At 45.2% G+C, this 21,872-nt stretch overlaps 1 protein-coding gene across 7 annotated transcripts in view; it reads left to right on the top strand.

The window, feature by feature from the left end:
* Positions 1–21,872, top strand: part of CADM1 (cell adhesion molecule 1) — a 247,638-nt gene that overhangs the window by 126,979 nt on the left and 98,787 nt on the right. Inside the window, exon 1 of one of the 7 annotated variants that reach the window (XM_053269311.1) lies at positions 8,869–8,911. The exons of the other annotated variants lie outside the window; for them this stretch is intronic. Within the exon in view, the coding sequence (XP_053125286.1) occupies positions 8,884–8,911 (28 nt within the window). The 5' untranslated portion in view covers positions 8,869–8,883. Of the gene's footprint in view, positions 1–8,868; positions 8,912–21,872 lie in introns of those variants that run through there. 7 annotated transcript variants of the gene reach the window in all.

Below are 21,872 nucleotides of genomic sequence, written 5' to 3'. Positions count from 1 at the left end.
AGATGGGTCTACTCCCTGCAACATGTCATAATGCAGGATGTTCCAGCTGAAGCCAGTGTGGGGTCCTCATGACTGAAGGGTCATGGGGTTCCCTTGTAAGCTTCCAAATCTCTTTTTGTAAGGACCAAAGGACAAGTGGTGAGCCTCACCGCGCCCCCCCCCCCGATTGAATTGCAAGCAGCTTGTGCAACAGGAATGTAATTGGGAATATCATTTAGAGTGAACATTGAAGGCATGTGAGAGGGCTGAGAGCAAAATCATTCTTCTGAATGAGCTGATGGGAATCCATTCACTTGTCATGTGAAGTCTTAGTTGGACAGTGTGCTGCTTTTGGGGGGATCAGTCCCATGCTGGTCTGTGAGCAGGTCAGGTAGGCAATCAAGAATGTCTCCATCTGCAGTTTGCGAGGTGTTCTTCCCCCACCCTTTCCCCTCTACACACTTGTTGCTCATCTTTGATCTCTGGTTGGCTTTTAACAAGGATGATCCAGTTCTTTTCAAATTTCCGGATGAAAGGGTGCAGTCACAAAAACAAGATTTGTCTCGAGAGAACCAAATCTCTAACCAATACATGCACAGCAAACTCGGCTCTTCCTTGCGAAATAATCAGAGGTAGGTGGACGCTCGATGGAATACATCTTCTGCTGAGGTTGGGCTTGAAGGGTTACATTTAGGACTAGACTGAGGCAGGCAAACAAGCTCACACAAGTACTAATCCATCTTTTTCTTGGCTACTGCATTTTAAATATTAATGTCTAGCCTTGACGGGTGCGCTGCTGTGAGGCAGTGGTGTCGGGAGCTGCTGGGAGGCCGCTGTGGTGTTCTGCAGAAGCTGTTCTTCCTCAGTGCATTTTCAGCCTCTGACAGCTCCAGTGGTCAGAGAGATCTAATACACTAGGAGTCCAGAGCTTGCTTTTAAAATTCATCATCTTAAAGTGCCGTTGAGTGACACGCAGTATGGAATGTGGAGCTGTACAGGTGCCAGGCGAAGCAGCGTAGGAAGGTGTTCTTTGCTCATTCGTATGCTGGATGCACATCTTAAATTAGTTGGATTTTTAAAAATGGGTTTATAAATGCCAGGCGCATAGAAGATTTGGTATTAATATTAATGAGGCTTTAAGAGATATTTAGTGCAATATTTGTGTAATTCAATTTTGTTCAGAATCAAGTCTGGAACTTGTGCAGACACAGACCACAAAGCCCAGAAGTCTATTTGGATGGAGGAGTGGTCTCCGTGTGACTTGCTCCCATGTGTAGGCCACTTACCTACACCTCTCTCTCTCTCTCTCTCTCTCTCTCTCTCTCTCTCTCTCTCTCTCTCTCTCTCTCTCTCTGTGAGAATTAATCCTGGTTCTTTCAACACCATATGAAGTCAGTTCTGCAAGACCTGTAGCCATTGCCTTTTGGATGCCAGAGTTGTCCGCAGGGATGTGTTAACAATGAACCAAAGCAGCCCTTTGGGTTCCACTTGCCGTTGACCCCTGCCTCATCCCACCCTCCCCACAACCTGCTGCTGTTCTGCTAGGTGGTGGTGGGTCTTTGTTCTTGGGAAAGCAGGGTTTTTAGCTTTAACATAGCTAAAATAAACTTGACACTAGGTGCAGTGTTGTCCTGTGAATGTCTTTCTGAACACTGCACACTCCGTGTTTGTAATAAGTGATTGGAATGGAATTGGCATATCCAGTGGCTTGGAAGATGTCTCCTCACCTGCAGTCATGGCTGCCAGTCAACACTAGTGGGTTTAAGCCCACGAAGTCATTCTCATGGCCAGAGGGCCGGTGATCCCCATCTGCTGTCTATCTGCTGCTGCAGCATTGACTTTCAGCCCATTTGCTCTGGAAAGGGGAATGAGTCTTTCAGTTGTCTTTGAAAGACTTGTCACAAAGTAAGTGGATAGAGAAGAGAGGTGGGGTTGAACTAGGCCAGGGAGTGAAGACCGAGATTTATGCCTGAAGGACTACATGTGCAAGAGAGAGAGAGAATGAATGAATCTCACCATTCCAGTCAAAACCTTTTGCGTGTAAGGATCAGGCATCATGTGCAAATGATCCCTCCCAAATAGAGAACCCGCTAGAAAAATTCTGCTGCAACGATTTTAACTCTTCTGGAGCGAACAGTTTTGCATGTCCTGTATCCGGGGCAGTTAGGAAGGATTGTGTGAACAAGTGCCCACTTGTATATGGGTAACCCAGCTCTGTGGGTACTGTAAGAAATAGTACGTGTAGGGTTTCTGCATATGTTGTGGGGGCCACTGCCTCTGACATGGAACCACAGGATGTGTGCTGGAGCCTGCAGGAGCTGACAAGCCCAGCCTTTTCAGAGATCTGAGTTGTGATTACTCAGTTCAGGGCTTTCAGTAGGAAGATGAGTTGGAATCCTCTTTAAATTCCTGCATGGCAAACTCCCTACATGCTGATTCGTCATGATGGGCCATAATGGCTTTGTTGGGTGAAATGGTATTTTTAAAATCCCATGTAATGTGCACTTAAAACTTAATCTTCTGTTTATATGATTGATAAAATAGTGACATTTTTGCAACTCTTGATTATGCGCCCTCGTGGCAGGCATTGGGAGAAATGTTTCGGGGTTGCTTTGTCAGCAGAGCATAGAAGAAACTGTGGATGCTCTGGCAACGGCCATTTAGGGCTCTCGGCCGCAGCAGCAAAAGCAGCTTTCTCATTTCGAATGTTTCCTGACTTCAGCAAAAGTAAAAGGCGTTTGCTTCCACCTACAGGAAAAGACCAGAACAAGAAACTAGTGTAATAATAGGCTGCCCAAAATCAGAATGTAACGGAAAATGGATATGTTAATATAATTAATTATATTAATATATCCATTTTCAGTTACATTCTGAATGTCTGGCGGCCTATTATTTCACCAGTTCTTGTTCTGGTCTCTCTTTTTTTGGCATTGACATTCTTTTTCGGATCAGCAATACAACCTATTTTGTGTTGTGTCCACCTACAGGAAACCAGAGGCAAAAACTAACTGTCCCTTGTCAGTAACAACAACCTGATTTTGATGTAAAACTAGCAAAATGTCCCTGCTCAAGTGCTTGCTTCGAGGTGCAGCCCAACTAGGCATCCCTTCAGTAAACTTGCTGGGGCTCAAATGGGCTCCCCTTTCCACTCCCTCCCTCCTACCTCGTGCATGCAGCTCATGAGAGAGGTGGCGGCAGTTTTTGTGTGAGCAAAAAGCTCTTCATTCTACTCTGGCTAAAGCCCATTTCACTGGAAGCAGTCAGTGATGGAAGCAACGTATGGTGAAATGCTTGGGAAATACCCTCTGGAGAGTGCCTATAGTTCTGCCTTGTTCAGAACTTCAGCAGCAATGGACATCCATTACGAGACTTCAAGACACAAATAATCCTATAGCTTGCCACATAGAGCCACAGTTAATGATAGCTGTATAGCCTGAAGATTGCACAATTAATACAGTTCTCAGCCCTGGATTAATGAAGCAACGAAGCACAAGCAGATGGTGCCTTTCTTGGCTTTCCTTGCATGTCTTTGTTCACCTGGAGAATGTGGCAGAACTGGATTGGCATTCGTTAGTGTGTCATGGATCAGTATTTCCATTAAACTGCATTGTGCATACATACTGGTGCTTCTTATCAAAATGGCAAGGTTGGGCATGGCAGTTCTTGGGTTTGCCACAGCTTCCAGCCAGTCCCAGTTGGATGAGTGCTTTTGATTGCAAAGCTGTTCTTCAGACCACAAAGCAGCAAGGTGGCTGTCGGCTTGTGGCCAGATCTTGATCAGTGATGGCACACTCATTGGGTTGGATATCATGGGTCTGTCACTTCCAGATCTTGATGCAAAACTTCTGACAGCTATGCCGAAATTTGCCATCTGTTGTGCATTGTGAGTGGGGCTACCCGAAGAGGCTGGAAACGTCAACAGATTCACAATATGACTGACAGACTGTTAAATTGGACCTTGTCATAATGATGATCCCATTTCTCTCACCACTGAAAGATCTACATTAGCTCCCAGCTGGCTTCCAGGCCCAATTCAAGAGTTCATTTTGATCTACAATACCCTAAACAGTTTGGGACCCATCACACCACCTGAGACCTTTCTCCAAATAAGCCCTCTTGAAAAGTTGGGTGGGAGACTGTTAAAAAGGGCCCTTTCTGTGATGGCACCACAACTCTGGGATCCCTTCCCAGGGATGTCTTCCTGGCATCACCATTGTCATTTAGGCATCAAGTCAGTCTTTATTTACCCAAATTATAAAGCAACACCAGTAACTTTTATTAGCGTTTGTATACCATTTTTCTTACTGACTTGAACATTGCTTTTAAGGTGCTGGATGTCTCATCATTTTAATGTTGTAAAGGCTCCTTGAGGTCTTTTTGTAGTGGAAGACAGATATTTTGTAGTAAAAGAAAAAATGTTTTCAAGGAACCTGCTTCCAAATTGCAATGTGCATGAAATTGGGTTGTCATGAGTTCATGCACTGTTTGCCTTCTCATAATAGTTTTCAGTGCATCTGTGCAAATCCATCTGCATTTTGGGGGTAGGACTTGGCAAATATTCTTTGGATCCAGGAAGCAGACAATGGACACTTGGCAAAATTTCAGGACTTAGTGACAGTCATTGTAAAGGAGGAGGGCAAATGGGCTTTCCCTTACCCCCTTAGAACAGAAACAGGCCTGCCTGGGACACATAACTATTTTATTACGAATCCGCCTCTGAATATGCTAGACTAGGTGCCACAGTTAACTTTCCAGGTGCCATGGCTCCCTGGCACCTGGGATTTATCAATCCCTGTTTCAGAGCACTTCAGGCCTCAAACTGGAATAAATAAAACAATACTATGTTACATAACATTGCAAAACATGATCTTGAGATAAATTACCTCAGAACAGTAGTACATCTGCTGGTCACCTCCAGACTTGACTACCACAATGCGCTCTATATGGGGCTGCCTTTGTACATAGTCTGGAAACTGCAATTGGTCCAGAATGCGGCAGCCAGGTTAGACTCTAGATCATCTAGGAGAGACCATGTTACTCCTGTGTTGAAAGAACTACACTGGTCGCCAATAAATTTCTGGGCAAAATACAAGGTCTTGGTTATAACCTATAAAGCCCTAAGCAGCTTGAGCCCTGGGTATTTGAGAACGTTGTCTTTGCTATGAAACACACCACCCATTGAGATCATCAGGAGAGGTTCATCTGCAGTTTCCACCAACCTGTCTGGTGGCTACTCAGGGATGGGCCTCTCCATTGCTGCCTCGAGGCTTTGGAACGCTTTCTCTGCTGAAATAACGGCCTCCCCATCTCTCACACTTTAAAAAAGGCAGTCAAGACACATTTGTTCACCCAGGCTTTTAATTAGATACTGTTTTAATTGTGTTTTTAATAGTTTTAACATTTTAAATTTAAAATTGTTGTAATGTTTTCACCTCTTTGTTGTTTTTATTGTTTTGTTGTAAACCGCCCAGAGACTTGCATTTTGGCTGATATACAAATGTGTTAAATAAACAAAACAAAACAATGAGAATGCATTAAAAAGGGTGAAATGCCCCTAAGCATCCAAGGTACAGGAGAATTGGATGTACCAAGAGACCCAGAATGATTATATTCCCACAAAAGGGGGTTTTGCAGGGTGGGGGCAGTGGAGACGGCAGCCTGCAAGAGAACCATCCGTGCTGCAGAACAGGGAGAGGCTGCGCCCCATCACGACCCCATACTTGGAGTCTAAAGTTCTCCACAAGTTTAGGGCTTTGGGCTGAACCCTGAAATCTCTTGTAAAGAACAATATGCCCATTTGGCCTTTATTTATTTTGTCTGCACAGGCCATGAGAAAAGTAGAAATTGGCAGCGCAGAGCAGGAATAATCTAATTAATCGACTAGCAAAATCTGCAAACCACAATGGTAATAGTGCCTTGCATCTCTGCAGGTGTTTTCCTTTTTGTGGTTTATTTTACAAAGGCCTCCATCATTCAAGTTTCCTCTTTTGCAATCATGGCTGGACATGAAGGATACTTTTAAGACTACTGCTTGCACGCTTGTAAGCACGTGGAGAACAGACGGAAAGGAAAAAATGCTTTATTTATGGCAGGCTGTCTTATGATGTTTGCTTTCTCTGACTGCAGAGAGCCCCGTGAGTTTTCACAATAGGCATTTTTTGAAGTAGTGTATGCTTATAGAGAACGTATTTGCTCTAGAGAATGCTTAAAAACACAGAGATGCAGAAATGGCACAGAATTAATCAAGTCCGCTTTGCCAGTTGCTGCCTTGGCCTGCATCTCTGCCATTCCTCTTGGCATGGTTGGAAGGGGTTTGGTTTTCTATGACATTATCTCAGAACCAGGCCCTGGAAATGCATTCATTCAAAATGTTGAGTCATTGATGAATCTGCCTTAATTTCTTTTCATTAATATAGCATTTGAAATCATCAAAATGAAATACATTCCTTTCCTGGCTCTAATGTTGATCTATGCGGAGTTTTAAATCCAGCTGTAGTTTCTTCACATAAAAGTGCCTCGTTTGTCTTGGCCTGATAGTGTCTTGTCTGAGTTCGGGGGTTCAGTACTAAATCTTCACACAGGAAGGGCATTCTGAAATGAGATTGCTTTTGGTTCCATCTTGGGAATCACCTGAAGCTCTCCAACTTTCTTTTGCTTTGCTAAGGAGAGAGACCACTCACTAACTTGTCAAGATTTGTATGGAAATTCTCCCCTACTATTTCATATCCCCCCACCCACCCCTGAAATAACTTTCCAGTTGTGGTAGTGAATGGTTATATCTTGGCATGGCTGTTTCAGCTGGAACTTTCCTGACTCTGGTGTTCTTTCTAAAAGAACTATTTATGGGAATGTACTCTAGGCTAGAGGCCCTGACTGCTTCCTCAGAGGGTGTGTGTGTGTGTGTGTGTGTGTGTGCGCGCGCTTGCTTGCTTGCTTGCTTGCTTGCTTGAGGGGGTGCTTTATGAAAGGTGGTGCATGTGCTGGCTACTGACCTCAAGGGGGGCAAGCTTTTAATGGGCAACTTGAAGCGAGAGATGTCCAGTGCCTGATGGGCTGCTGCCAGGCTAATAGTAGTAATAGTAGTAGTAGAAGACCCCAACGAGCCTGCCATCTTATGCTGGGGTAAGCGCTCTTATGCCTCTCCCCACATGAGACCCCATCAAGCTGAACTATTCCGATGAAAGGGCATCAGAAGTGGGAGAGAGAGGGAGACCTGATGCCACAGGCTGGAAGGGCCTGTGGCATAGGGAATTGGGTGTAATGCCCCAGATGAATCAGGCCAGTGGGGTATCCTGTGCTACAGGAGAAGAGTTTTGTGTACTGTTCTCCCTCTCCTCCCCTGCCCTCTTCCCAACAAATATGAGTTGGGGGAAACCTTTTTTTGCAGTTCAACCCATTGCTGTGGGTTAGATTCTGAGCCTCTGAATCCGAAGCCCAAGAGGAGGTTATTAAAGAGCTTTCAACACCCATCCCTCTCCAGATGGGCCCACTGATCATAATGTTGATGCTTTATTGGCCCACAAGTGGAGCTCAGTAAATAGTGCTGAAGTGAAGGGTTTTATCATGGACGCTAATGTGGGAGTGACAACTGCTCTCTGAAAAGGGAGGTGGAGATGCCCCTTTTCGGTGGAGAACCTCAGGTGGTAGAGAATGAAAATGTAGCAAATAAAACTGACTTGACTGGCGCTTGTGACCACATAGGAAAGGGTCAGCTGTGTATTTTGGGGGCGACACAATTAAAAACCCAGTTGGCCCTGTGCCATCTTCATAGGCTGCGTCCTCCTTTAAATAGCTGGGATTGGGCTGAGAAAAATAATTGCTACTATGAAATAATTTTGCAATTACCTCTGTAATTAAGGGCAGTTTGTTAATGAAAGTGCTTGGTGAGTAATGACTCCAGGGCACTCCATCTTGCAGTTTCATGTCGAGCGATTGGTTTGTGGTGTGGAAGTGGTGGGGGAATTAGTGACACAGCTGTCATGGTAACAGGATGGATGTAAATACTGAGGGCTGTTGATGATGGAGAACCATCATTAGCTTCCTGCCCTATGGGAAATGGTCAGATGAGCAACAATCAACGTAACATATGACAGCGAGAGCTGTTGCTTATGTCTCCTTAATGCAAACATTTACCCTGTCTGTGCAGATGACGGTGCTTGTTAAAAAGTACCTTGAAAAAATGCATTCCTGTTTAAAGCGTAGCTCTTTGTTTTGCCTCAGAATCTTGTGGTTAAGGCTGTCAGCCCTTAAAACACACTTAAACTATTCTGTTGGGGTGATTTCATGGGCAGAATTGTACAAGACTGATGCAGGCGATCTCAGGCACTCTTGAATAATGTAAGCATTTAATAATAACTCTGCTTCCTCACAGGAGATGGAGAGAAGAGAGGTTTGGTCTGTTTTTAAATAGGTTTTAGGGAATAGGAGATGATGATGTTAACCCCCTTTTTTGTAATATGCCAAAGAGATGACACATGTTCAGGAGAGTGTGAGAGTCGGAACAGAAATGCCAAAAGTTGCCAAGAACCCATTTTTAGGCTGTTGGTGGGCTGAAACTATGAGCTTGGGACCCTTGGCTTGTCAGTGTCCATTTGGAAGTCAGTATTCCACTTCTATATACCAGTTTTCTCTGACTAATCAAAGGGGTTGCTTCTGATAACACCATCAGTGTTACTTGTGTATGATCTTTCCAGAATAACTTGCGACATCTCTTCTGAAAACAATTTATTTATGGGGTTTTTTTTCTCCATTTTCATTTTCAGGTAAGAAATATGGACACTTAACACATTCTCGGTTCTACCCTCAAGCTTTTCTACCTCTCAAATGAAGGTTGTCGGTGAAAGTTCCAGCAGCCAGAGGACTATAGATCGTGTTTGACAAGCTGCCGATGCGCTTTGTAAAGCCATGCTCAGGGTTAGAGCGGACTTAAACGGTTGGTAATTCCAGGCATCCCACCTCTTCTTTGTGGCAGTAAGAGCAACTTGCAAAGATTATTCAGGCTTATGAGTACTCTTGGTAAATCACCTCAAAACCTAGAAAAGAGGTTACCCTGGAACCTCAGCGTTGAATGGCTGCACAGATCTCGGTTTGTCTGGCCATGTTTAGGACATAACAAACTCAGTGTTGTCATCCCTTATTTTAATTTACTTAAGTGTCCAGCCTTGAATCCTTTTGGAGATGTGACAACAAGATTCCTTTAACCCTTTTCCCCCCTCCCCATCTTGGGGTGATTTTTCAACTATCTTGGTCTGGGCTTGGAAGAAGTTTCAGACTCTTAGATATCAACTGTGTTTAATTAGACATCAGCATCAAATCTTTGTGCCAGCATTATATTGGGCATTATATATTAATAAGCGTTTCAGGTACTCTGGTTCTAGACATCAGCTAAATGGTTGCTTGGAACTTTTCTTCCAGCCCTGCCAGACATTCTGTAATGTGGCATTTTTGGTGTGAAATATTATTGCCAGAACATAATTCACTGCTTACTTGGTCTTTAGGTTTAGGTTTTTAGGTCTTGCAATCTTTGTAAAAGATATACAGTAGGGATGTTCAAAATGTTTTGACTTGAAATGGGAACATAGGAAGCTGCCAAATACTGAGTCAGACCATTGGTCTATTTAGCTCAATATTGTCTTCACAGACTGGCAATGGCTTATCCAATGTAACAGGCAGGAATCTCTCTCAGCCCTATCTTGGAGATGCCAGGGAGGGAACTTGAAACGTTGACATGCGTTGTGTATTTGTTCTGTGTTTGTTTTTATTTGATTGTGTTTACCTTCTTGTTAACTGCCCTGGAGTCTTGGGATGAGGGGCAGGATAGAAATATAAATAAATATATATTTGTGTATGCAAGGGCCAGATGGTGGGGAAAGAACTTCACACCTTTAGCAGTCTCGGAAGTTAGCTAACTCTACTTGCTCTTTAAAGATGATCTGTGTTCATAGGAACATAGGAAACTGCCATATACTGAGTCAGACCATTGGTCTATCTAGCTCAGTATTGTCTTCACAGACTGGCAGTGGCTTCTCCAAAGTTGCAGGCAGGCGTCTCTCTCAGCCCTATCTTGGAGATGCTGCCAGGGAGGGAACTTGAAACCTTCTGCTCTTCCCAGAGCGGCTTCATCCCCTGAGGGGAATATCTTGCAGTGCTCACACATCAAGTTTCCCATTCATATGCAACCAGGGCAGACCCTGCCTAGCTGTGGGGACATCATGCTTGCTACCACAAGACTAGCTCTCTTCTCTATATCCCATATCTCCCATATCATGGTTGTCTTTCAGATACAAGATTGAGTTGGTCTGATTTCCTGGGGCTGTTTAAATAAGCCCAGCGGACTGCTTGGGACTGCAGGGGTTTTCCAGTGTGAAGCCTTCTGAGCTCAACACCTTTAGTTTGCTCAGAGAAAGAGCGGGGATGCCAGTTTGAGTGTGCGCGGATGTCAGGCTGTGGCGGAGGTAAAACTGCCAAGAGTGCCTTCAGACAAAAGACAGATCATGTCTTGCAGCTTGTCAGGGGTGCTTATAGATGTCCACAACGAGAACGGATCAGGGCCTGTCTGGATGCCAATCATTCTATCAAACTAGCACTAATTAAAGCCATCATCTGCCAACATTCTGCTCCTTTATTTGGCAACTTACAGCAGGGCGCAAGCTGAGAGTTTAACTGAAGCTGACTGGAGAAGGCTCTTGCTTAAATTTCCTCCTTTCCCTTCAGGGATGATCAGTTAGTAAAAGGAGAGCCCGTTGATTTGGGAGTGGATGTTTCGGACAAGTGTGTGCCTAGGAATGTCTTTGTCTTTGTCTTGCAGCTCCTCCATGAGCTGTGAACAAACTTTGCTACCATGTCAGGTCAGGATAAGGACATGTTTTACATGCCAGTTGCTAGGCTGGAGTTTTGTTGTTGCTTGCACTTGCCTTAATTTACTGAACAAGGCCTCTCCCTTAGCAACCATTCTGCTGGGGCCTGCCTGGGCATCCAGACCACGTTTTGATGCTCTCTGTCAAAACCCACTTGGTTTTTTAGGGTCTTTGTCTATGAAATGAACCCACTTCTCACTCCTCTTCCATCCCCGCAGTGCACAATGTTCTACAGACCTTGCCCTGCTCCAGATGAACTTTGCCAAAGCAGCATCAGAGGGGAGCAGAATGCAGATCCAGGCTTTAAGAGGGCTGCCCTCAGTCCCAGGCAACCACAGCATGAAGAGGCCTCCGTCCTTGTGGAAGCCTCCTGACGGAGTAGCAGCGGCTTTTGAAAGCTCTTCACAAGAGTTTGGCCTGGCCTCGTGGAATCTCACATAGAGAGAAACCTAGAAAGATCTGACACCTCCGATTATGATGATTATGAATATTTATATACTGCATTTCAACAACAGCTCTGAACACGTTTTGCATAGGGAAAGGGAATTGGGTAGTTCTCTGTCCCCAAAGGGCCCACAGCCTAAAACGAAGCACAAGGTCAACCCTGGCAAAAATGCGGTGCTGGGACTGCAGAGGGGCTTAAATAGCTGCTTTCTTGAATATGTGGGTTCTCCAAGGTGTGATGAGCAGGGTTGGGGTGACACATTTTCCCCAGTTCTGCTTCCGGGGTCTCCCTCTCAAGCCTCCTCATGTTGGCCAATTTTGCCCACAGGCGAATTGCATGCCCTCTTCACCCTCTGAGCTGGATATTCCCTCTGTCAAGGACTGATTAAACTCTGGAGGCCTCCCCAACTGCAGTTTAGACCAGCCAAAGCAGGCAGCTGCGGTTCCACCTACCTCTGAGGGGGAGAGAGAAGCGTGGTGTGGAAGCTCCTCTCCATCAGCCAGGTTGGGAGCAGGTGAAGCAGTCGGGACCCATCCCTTGTGGTCAGTGGGTCCTCTTCCTCCCTTCAACTATCAGGGAATCCTCTCGATTCTCCCAGCCTTCCTGCTGCTGCTACTGCTGCCTTCCCTCTGAGGTTAAGAAAAGCTGCCTGTTAGTTACACTTAGGGAGGCTAAAATAGTTGCTTTTTAAATTAAAAGTAATTCACCATGGTGGAACTCACCCCCCCCCCCGGCAAAGCACACAGCAAGGTCACCTATGTGGAGAGCAACCTCTAAGAACTTATTTGTGTGCTTCTTTCAGACTTCAGGGAGGAAAGAGGGAGGGCTTGTCTTTCTCCTGTGGGCTGTGTTGTGTGCTCATCTCCCTCTGTGCTTCCCGTTTAAATACAGCTAAGGTTGCAAATCAAACATTCATGACCTGTGAACGAGCCCCAGAAGCAGGGGGATCAGATGGTACAGAACTCAACAGGGTTGGCACAATGCCCACCTGACCTTGGGCCCAGGCTGTTTAGCTAGCAGCGGGCTTTCTTGTCAGCAATGCTGCCTTTTTCTGCCAAGAACAATCTTCTATTATATATTCCTCCCCACTTTTCTAATGCTCTCCCCCCCCCCACCCAGTGTGAAAACTTTCACTTGTCTGTGTGGTTCTAGTGGTTTCTGGGCTTCGAAGATCTTGTGGAAATAAATTTTGAAGTCCCTCTATTTTTTTATATATATTTTTATATATATATATATATATATATATATATATATATATATATATATATATATATACACACACACACACACACACACATCACACACACAGACATATATATATACACACACACACACACACACACACACACACACTGGTTTAAATATTTTGCTGTAGTTGAGAGTACTTTGGGGTGGGTGGGGAGGGGGAAGTATGTGTTTTCTTCCAACCAGTTTGCAAACAGATCCTTTGCTGGCATCAAGAAGTTGTGGTAGACGGCAGCTACAACTCACGAGTAGCCACAATCACCCGATGCCCCCGCGACCACCCCAGGCACCTGTGGGCAGTTTTCCTGGCTTCCTTTTGTAGAGAGGTGACCACATGTCTGTTCTGTTGGGCCTTTGGAGGTCAACAGAGATCCCCGCTGTGGCTACGTAGTTCCGGTTCAGCTTTTCTGTTCTGCATTTAGTTTTACTTGCCTTGTTTAAATTTGTTGTAAGCCGTCTGGTGAACAGTTATCCCTTGAGAGGTGGCCTCTAAATATTGTAAGCAAAATATTGCTTTCGAGGCCCCTGAAGCAGCTTACCATTCTAAAATGCATATAGGAATGCAAATGCCATCACAATAAAAATCCAATTTAACAACCAACAATAAAAACAGATAAGGCGCCAGGCAAGCCGAAACGCTGCATTCAAATTGAAAAGCCACTAGGCTACAATAGTGAGCAGTCTGGGGGTTGAAAGCCTTCGTGAATAGGAAGGTCTTAAGGATCCATCTGAAAACAGGAAGGGAATTGCCTCTCTCTGCTATTGGCTGACTTGCTCCTTCCCTAAGACAGGGAGCTTTGGGCAAAAACACTTCATCCCTACCAGCTGCCTATTGCAACTGGCAGCTGCATTTATATGCAAGTTTGCAAATTACGCAGTGGATCCACCCGACCAATCCAGATGGAGCAGTCCCTCTGCATGACCACAGTGGGGCTACTCATGAGTAAATGTGGATAGTTGGATCATTATGGTGAAAGATGCCTCAAAGCTGGGATGTTCTGTCAAAGACTGTTGTACTGTTTGGTAAGGCTACTATACCAGTTGGCTTGTAGCCATTGCTATTGAGGAATGGATTTCTGGGGTTCCGTTGGGTTAGAGAGCTGCATACTCAGACCAGGAGGGCCTGCCTCTCCACCCTGTAGAGGCCTCACCCTCCTCCTTTGCTACTGGCATTAGCTAGGGTTGTTGGAATGGAGAGGGGAGCTAGCCAGGTATTGCTACCACCGGATCCTCTTGTGAAGGCGGCTTATCTTGTAGCTGCCACTGGTTCCAGCACTGATTTTTAGAAAGACTGCTGCTGGGCTGAAGATACTGGTAAGGCATCTCTGCCCTGCAGAGACCCACCTTCTTGTCTTGCTAGATAGCCCAGGTTTTGGAAAAACTCTTTCAGAAGCAAAATGTGCCCTCAGGTTTGTTCTTCTGGCTCTTGGCTCTGGCCCCTGCTAACTGGGCAAGGAGGCACCTTTTTAACATGGTGATTCTCTTTATTTAGCAGGGGGAGAGTAACTGGCCCTCTCCACCCCCAGCACAGGACTTCTAGTGACTGTTGCTGGTATCTGCCTTAGGTTTCTTTTTAGATTGTGAGCCCTTTGGGGACAGGGAGACATCTTACTTATTTATTATTTCTCTATATAAACCGCTTTGGAAACTTTTGTTGAAAAGCGGTATATAAATAGTTGTTGTTGTTATTGTTGTTGACTCGGTCCTAGAATGGGGTTGTGCTGTAGGGGTGTGCCCAGTTGATAGGCAGCGCTTCAAGCATCCACAGGAATCTTCTGATTCATGTCATTCTCTAGAAGCCCCTTAGTCCCTTAAGGTTTTGCCAAGAACAAAGGGTCCAGATGGATTAAGCTAAGGGGGAAAGTTACTGAATGCCAAACATGGCAACACAACCTATTCTCTTGAAACCTAAATCCAATATCTCTGTTGCAAGAGGTGTTTTAAATCTGGTTTAGTTGGTTACTCTAAAACAGCACCTGAAGTCCTCAAGTGAACCATGTAACTACCTGCTAAATGAGCAGAAAGAAGCATCTGTTAAAGTAGCGATTCTCTTGTAATTAGCCAGGGGAGAGCAACTGGCCCTATCCATCCCCAGCACAGCATCCCTCCAGTGGCTGTTGCTGGTGTCTGTCATATGCTGCTTTTTGTATTGAGAGGCCTTTGGGGAGAGGGAGTCATCTTGTTTGTTTGTTCTATGTAAACCGCTCTGAGAACTTTGGTTGAAGAGCAGTATATAAATATTTTTTTGTAGTAGTAGAGGTAGTATATGGTTTGTGGAGACTAAAGAAGTAAAACTGTGAAACGCATCCCCATGCTTCACAGAAGGTTGCAAAGCTCATTCAGTGACTTTGGATCAAAGAATCAAATTTGGCCCCATTCCTTCCATGTTGGAAATCCATCTTCCAAATGTCTGCTTTGGTACCTTTTGGCCGAAGTTGGCATCTGTTACTGCTTTCATTTATTTTGCTTTTATTTTATTACAACATTTTAATACCACGTCATACTTGCAAAGTGGTGAAGAGCTTTTCCCAATAGAGAGTCTGGTTTTCCTCTCTTGTGTATCAAAAGACTGGGATGTCCAGGAAATGTATTTATGCTCACAACAAACAGGTGGTAGGTGGCGTGCTCTGTCTACATGGGCCAAAACCATCACAAATCAATGGAGGGGTGGGGGAGATTGTCTTGCTTAATATATACTCTTTAAGTCTTCCTAATGCAACAGCAGGATGCTAACTTCCTTTGACATTCTAACTGTGCATTACTCACTACATCAATCGATCATAGCTCTGCCTTGCACGGAGTATTGATGGACAACTTAAATACTTCTCGTTTTTGAAAAAGTGAAGCCTGGGTAATTAAGCAATGCACTCTGCAAGTTGGAGGCTGTGCCTCTTCCGTAGAGGACCAATAACGAATAAAAAGTGCATTAACCAAATTAAACTCTTTCATGTCTCTAGCTCTGTAATGGCGGGCTCAGCTTTTATGAATTTTCTTAGAGGAGAGGAGAGTTAAAGGGGCACTAGCAGGAAATGTCCGTGGATTGGACTTGTTGCTCCAGCCTCTGTCGCTTGCCGGGCGGGTATAACTATTAGCCAGGCAGTCCAGGCATAATGGGGGGCCATAGTTTCCCATTGCAAGAACAAGCCTCTGAGAGTCACTGGTGCATGGCAGAGGCAGCGTGTGGACTCCTGCTTTCACTGCAAGAACAAGCAACAAGTCAGTGTTGAGAACAAATGTGCGAAGCTGTGGCTTGTTCGCCAGAGTTGGAACAGTGCATCGAACCTTAAAATGTATGACTTCTGCAAACCTGTCTGTAAAACTCCTCCCAGATTCCAGTTTCCCCCTCCTGGTTGTCACACAATCTTTTTGGCTGTGGAACCCACCCAGTCTCTCTAAAATGTGGCTAGCCATAGAAATGCAGCTCCACAGCATTTTCTTTATGGCTCCTATTTGGATGTTCACATAGACTCCTCTCCATCTCTGCCTGTTTTTAAGGAACTCTTGAAAATGCACCTATTTTATCAGGCTTTTAGTTTAGAATGTTTTAAAGTTTTGTTGAAGGTTATTTTGATTTGTTTTATGTGACTTAAGGTTTTAATTGTGTGTTAATTTGTAAGCCACCGGAGATCTTATATTGGGTATATAAATGCAATAAATAGTTTCAGTGGCTTAGCCAGCAGAATTTGGGGGCTGGTGTATAAAATCAAAGGGGGCTGGGGGCGGGGTGTTGTCTGTGATGCCCAGCCAGAAGGAATCCATTCAGTCCTGTTGATGGTTCTAGGTTTAGATTCCTGGCGTCATTGTGGATTGAATGAATGATGCAGGCGCGCCAAAGGTTGCCCTTCAAGCAGAGTAGTAAGGAGGCCCCATACATTTGAGGTTAAGTCAATCCTAGTCTTGGATACTTAGGACTATGAATTGGAATCTTATTGCTAATAATTGGGAAGGAGCCCATGGATCGAACCACTCCCAAAATACACTCCCCCTCCCCCCCGCCTTGTGCACGATCTGCTAACTAAGCAAATGTAAGTGGGTGGTTCTCCTGCCCACTTCCTGATAGCAATGTGTTGAAAGCCTGGTCCTCGGTTGCTGTCCTGGTCTTGGCATATGCCTAATAGCAGCACGATGCCTTTGTTAAATTCAAGAACTCAGGGAAGGTGGGCTGTAGGGTCTTGGGCGAAATTGGAGGGGGACCCGGGGAATACGTCTGGTAGTGTTCCTAGCTACCTGATACCGTTTAATGACTGCGTACTCCTGGGTGGCTTCTTACCACCCGTGAGCGTCCTTTCAGCGAAGTGCCCTTTTCATCGCTGACAATGGTCTTCCTAGCTGGAGAGTACACAACTGCCTAGGGTGTTAGAAACTCTCTCTGTTGTTATTATGCAAAGAGTCCACATCATCTTCCTCCATGTCTCACTTCTTAACATCCTGCTTTAAAAATAGATTTGAGGAAAGGGACGTGGTCCAGATCCGTGCTCTGTGCAGCTGCTTTGGCCAGAGCATTGCCCGTGCTAACACGGACACAGGCCGGCCGTTGACTTACACCTCAGTAAGCGCTTCCGTGGGAGAAACCCACTGCCAAATTAGCGTTTCCACTGCAAGTTTCAGCCAAAGCATTTTGATCCTTGTTTCTGTGAGATAATCCTAAGAAGTTCTTATTTTGAGAATAGAAGACCGTGATGGATTTAATTCATAAAGAGAAGCAGCCTGAAGGAATGTAAATGTAAGAGTCTGATAAGGTAGGATTTCCTAGTTGCTATGGTAACCTGTGGGTCATGAGCCTGAGAAAATAAAGTGAGTCCTGAAGCAGGGAAGATGATTATAAAATTTAACTGTCATTCTTCATTTAGAGTTGATGGCAAACATTATTTACTTAAGTTTATCTCTTGGCAGGCAGAGATCCCCCTTTCCCCTTCCATTTAGGACACTGATCCCTGTGTTGGGCATGCTTGACGTTAAGTGAACCCTATATTTATTATTCTAACCAGGCAATTTGTACATAATATCCCTGTAGATTTGGTCACTGTTCTATAGAAACCAGCAGCTTTATCTTACGGCTCTCAACGCAAAAGCTCTGTAAGGCATCTCTGCGCTGCATGATGATTCACCGCCCCACACCCTGTGTGTGTGTGTGAGAGAGAGAGAGCGTGCGTGCATGCGCGCGCAGGGGCAGGGCAGTGTGCTTACCGGGACATTCTGCAACTATTACGACTGTCTCACTTTAGACTATAGAGCATTGTGTAAGCTAGAGGAGGTAATGTACTGGCCTAATTGTGCAGTGCACATAGTAAGCTTTGCTTCCTTGGTGTTTGGGGATATTTTGTGGAAAAGGCACCATCAGAGGTGGCAAACCACAGCTCTGCACTCCTCCTGCAGCACTTTGGTTGCAGAAGTGGTGTGTGTGTGTGTGTGTGTGTAGACATACACAGACGTTTAAGGCCCATCCCTTAAAACCCAGATCCCATAAATGCAGACTTAGGCAGGAGCTTTAAAGGCTGCTGTGTATGTTACTGCAAGTGATGGAGACTGTTCAGCGATTGGATTGATGGGAGCCATGGTGGGCCTGTGGCTTCAGAGTGTGTATTCGTTCTGGGAGGCCTGCGCCCACGGCTCTGCTCTGCTAGGCACACACAATGTGGCCTTGGGCAAGTCTGCATGTTTCCGTGTGTGCCTTCAAAGAATTCTAAAAGGTTGGCGAAGTCAGACTTGGCTCTGCAGAGGCCGTGCTGATTCTTCCTCCACAAGGCTTGTCCTTTTATGTGTTCTACCTTCAGTAGTGCTCTCTGTTAATCTGCCTGGGGCAGAATTAAACCTTGCAAGCCTGTAACTTCCTAGATCCTGGGGGGAAAGATTAATGGGCTATTTGACAATCTGTTAAAACCCTGTACGTCTTAAAGTCTTTCTGAGCCTGGTCTTGTTGATGGCTCAGACCAATGATGCCTCTTTCTAAGGAATTCAGCTCTTGCTGATCCCCTCCAGTAGAAGTTCTGTTGTTTCAAACACATGCTGCTAGCTGCAAGTTGTTGTTATGGCATACTTTGGGCATGTGTGTATTTCCAAACAGTTGCACTCTGACATAATGTCTTATGTAACTGATCAGCTTTCTTTAACTTTTTAAAAAAATGCCACAAAGCCTTCTGATGTCAAAACTAGTTCAAGGATGTTGGGTTTCCACATCTCTTAGGAAAAGGTATAAAAGAGATTGCTAGCGTCCCATTTTTATTTCTCAAGATCCTGGCAAATGGAAATCTCAGTCGGCAATAATTCACTTCAGAAGTATTCACACAGTATGAACAGCAAGTTATTTTTGCACATTTAAATCATCTGGTATACTTGTCTTTCCCTATTTATAGCTTAATTTTAACTTGGATAAAATGAAAACTGTTACGTTTTGCCAGCAAAAATGCACTTAAACTAGCTAATCTGAAATCCCCGTTTTCAATCAGAGGAGAATTATGACCGGTTTTATAGAGCAGATTACTCCTAAACATGTCTCCTGTTTGTCTGATTTAGCTTGCCTAACTGCACTCTGCGAGTGAGTGTTTAAATATTAAGCCAAATGTTGTTTTCCTCTGTGGTGGTGAAGCGCTTTCCAAATCAAGGCAGAGGGAGGACCTCAACTCCTATCTCCATATGAATGAGAATCCAGAGTTAAGGAAAATTGTCAGCGAGCCCCTTGCTGCTCTATCTCACCTCTATCAGGGAGACAGATTACGACGTTGATAGCCGTTTTTCAAGGCTGTTTCGCGCTTTGCTTTTGCTCATGAGACTACATAAGGCAGTCCAACCCAAGGAAAAAAATAGGTCAGCCTGCCTAAGCCTGTAGGAGTGTGATACTGAATGACAAAATAATGCAGTCTTGGAAGTGTGAAGTGCAGACATGTCCGTTGCAACCCACTTGAGCTTTTTGTTGAAACAGAAGTCGTGGCTACCCAGTACGACATCTCGAGAATTTAATATTCATTTATTCACCGTCTCTTCCCTGGCTGTGTTTGGGCCGTATAGTCGTCTGCGGATGCTTCAGCCATTGTCATCTCTAGCATTAGTACTTGGCTCCGTTAACGATTGATTCCTTAACATCATAAAAATGTTATGAATGAAAAAGAGCAGCTGCTTTGCGTGCAGAAGGTCCCAGGTTCATGCGGACTTGGAGTTTCTTTTACGAGGCAGGGCCACAGCAGAGCAGCCTGCAGAGTCCCCCTGTTGAGAGAGATTCCTGACAAGGTTTGTTGAGGCGGCTGGAAAAGACCCGTCAGTTGTGCTGGCTGGCCTCCGGGCAGGCTGTTCGGGGCTTCCCAACCTTGAGCCCCCAGACGATCTCAGTCTGCAACTACCGTCATCCAGAAAGGTCATTGTGGATGATGGGAGTTGTAGTCTAACCTCATCTGGGGACCTAAGGTTAGGGACATAGGAAACTGCCATATACTGATTGGTCCATCTAGCTCAGTATTGTCTTCCCAGACTGGCAGCGGCTTCTCCAAGGTTCGAGACAGGAGTCTCTCTCAGCCCTATCCTGGAGGTGCTGCCAAGGAGGGAACTTGGAACCTTCTGCTCTTCCCAGAGCGGCTCCATCCCTTGAGGGGAATGTCTTACAGTGCTCTCACACTTCTAGTCTCGCATTCATATGCAACCAGGGCAGACCCTGCTTAGCTATGGGGACAAGTCATGCTTGCTACCACAAGACCAGCTCTCCTCTCCTGGAGAGGAGAGCTGGTTGCAAACCCCTGGGATATGCGGTGTTTGGCATTCATCTCCAGGGTTTGGTGATTCCAGCAGCCCTGCATTGCTGATGTATGATGGTTCATTTTGCGTTCAGAAGGGGATGCTCCCTCTTTCTCAGAAGGGCCAAGACTATTGAGACTTTGAGCTTATTGGGGTGTGAGGAGACCTGGGTTTCTCTCTCTCTCTCTCTTCTCATCTCTCTTTCACGCACATGCACACACACCCCTCACCTGAACTGATAAAAGTAAAGTTGTGCCCTCAAGTTGGTGTCAACTCCTGGCAACCACAGAGCCATGTGGTTTACTTTTGTAGAATACAGGAGGGGTTTACCATTGCCATCTCCCACCCAGTATGAGATGATGCCTTTCAGCATCCTCCTATATCGCTGCTGCCCAGTATAGGAGTTTCCCATAGTCTGGGAAACAGACCAGCGGGGATTTGAACCGGGAACCTCTTGCTTGCTAGTCAAGTCATTTCCCTGCTGTGCCATTAGGTGGGCCACCTGAACCGATAGCTTCGCCTTGTTCACTTCATCCAGTCTGTTCTGCATGGCCGTGAGCTGTGGCAAATACCTTGTGCTGTAGGGCAACAAACTGAGGAACACGTAGAGGATTTAAAGCAAAAATACAAGATGCAGCAATTGAGAGGTGATAGATTTGTGATAAGATAGGTTGGGGGGGGGAGCGGTCAAGCTGCTACGCTAGATTGCTCTTGAAAACCAGAGCAAGTTTTCTGTTTGATACAGGTTTGTTAGTGGTGCCTTTTGTAAATTGATGTGTAAAAGTATCCAATATGTTGGGGAGACAGATCTCCTTGGCTGCCGCCACCATTGCCATCAATTATTCATGAACATATGGAGCTAAATTTGCTCACAAGATGAGGCGACTTGTTGACTCCAGAAGGAAAGTTTTCTGAGCAAGAGGGGTCCATCTGTCTCTGAAACAGTAATTAAGCTAGACAGTCACCTTTTGCCCAATACACTGAGGGAGATTTTGTTGACGGGCGATAGAGATGAGGCTGCCAGTCCTATTGCCCTCCATCAAGAACAGGGTGTGTGTGTGTGTGTGTGTGTGTGTGTGTGTGTGAGAGAGAGAGAGAGAGAGAGAGAGAGAATAAAAATTTACATGCACATGCACGCATGCATGCGTACGCAACCTGCAGTGTGGGTCATGTCCCTTCGTGTTCCTCTGATATTTTAACTTTTTATCTTGCTATCCTGAAAAAATCCACACATTTCCTAACTGTTTTGTGTGCGATGCTGCCTTTAAACATCTTGATGTTTAGGTGGGTTTTGGCAGGAAAATAGTTGCAGGAAGCTGCTGTGAGAAGCCTTGTGTGTTGGATGTGCAGCACACTTAGCTGCATGCTCAGTTTTGCCAGGACCAAATGCCACATTAGTTTCAGCTCCCGAAGAGGAGTCTGTTCGGTAATCTATTCTGATGTGTGTTCTGGCCAGGGTTTTTGAATGATAGATGTAGCTGCAAATATCCTGGGTCTTAAGGAAGCTCCTTCTCTTTGCTCAGTGAGGGTTGGGGGAGCAAGTGATGCTTGCTAAGGAAGCACTGAAGATTACCTTCTGGGACCTCTGTGCAGAGAACCAGCTCACAATCCAGCTTTAGTTCTTT

This window comes from Hemicordylus capensis, chromosome 8, assembly GCF_027244095.1.
Source record: "Hemicordylus capensis ecotype Gifberg chromosome 8, rHemCap1.1.pri, whole genome shotgun sequence".
NCBI classification, from domain to species: domain Eukaryota; kingdom Metazoa; phylum Chordata; class Lepidosauria; order Squamata; family Cordylidae; genus Hemicordylus; species Hemicordylus capensis.
This window is presented reverse-complemented; position numbering and strand designations above follow the sequence as displayed.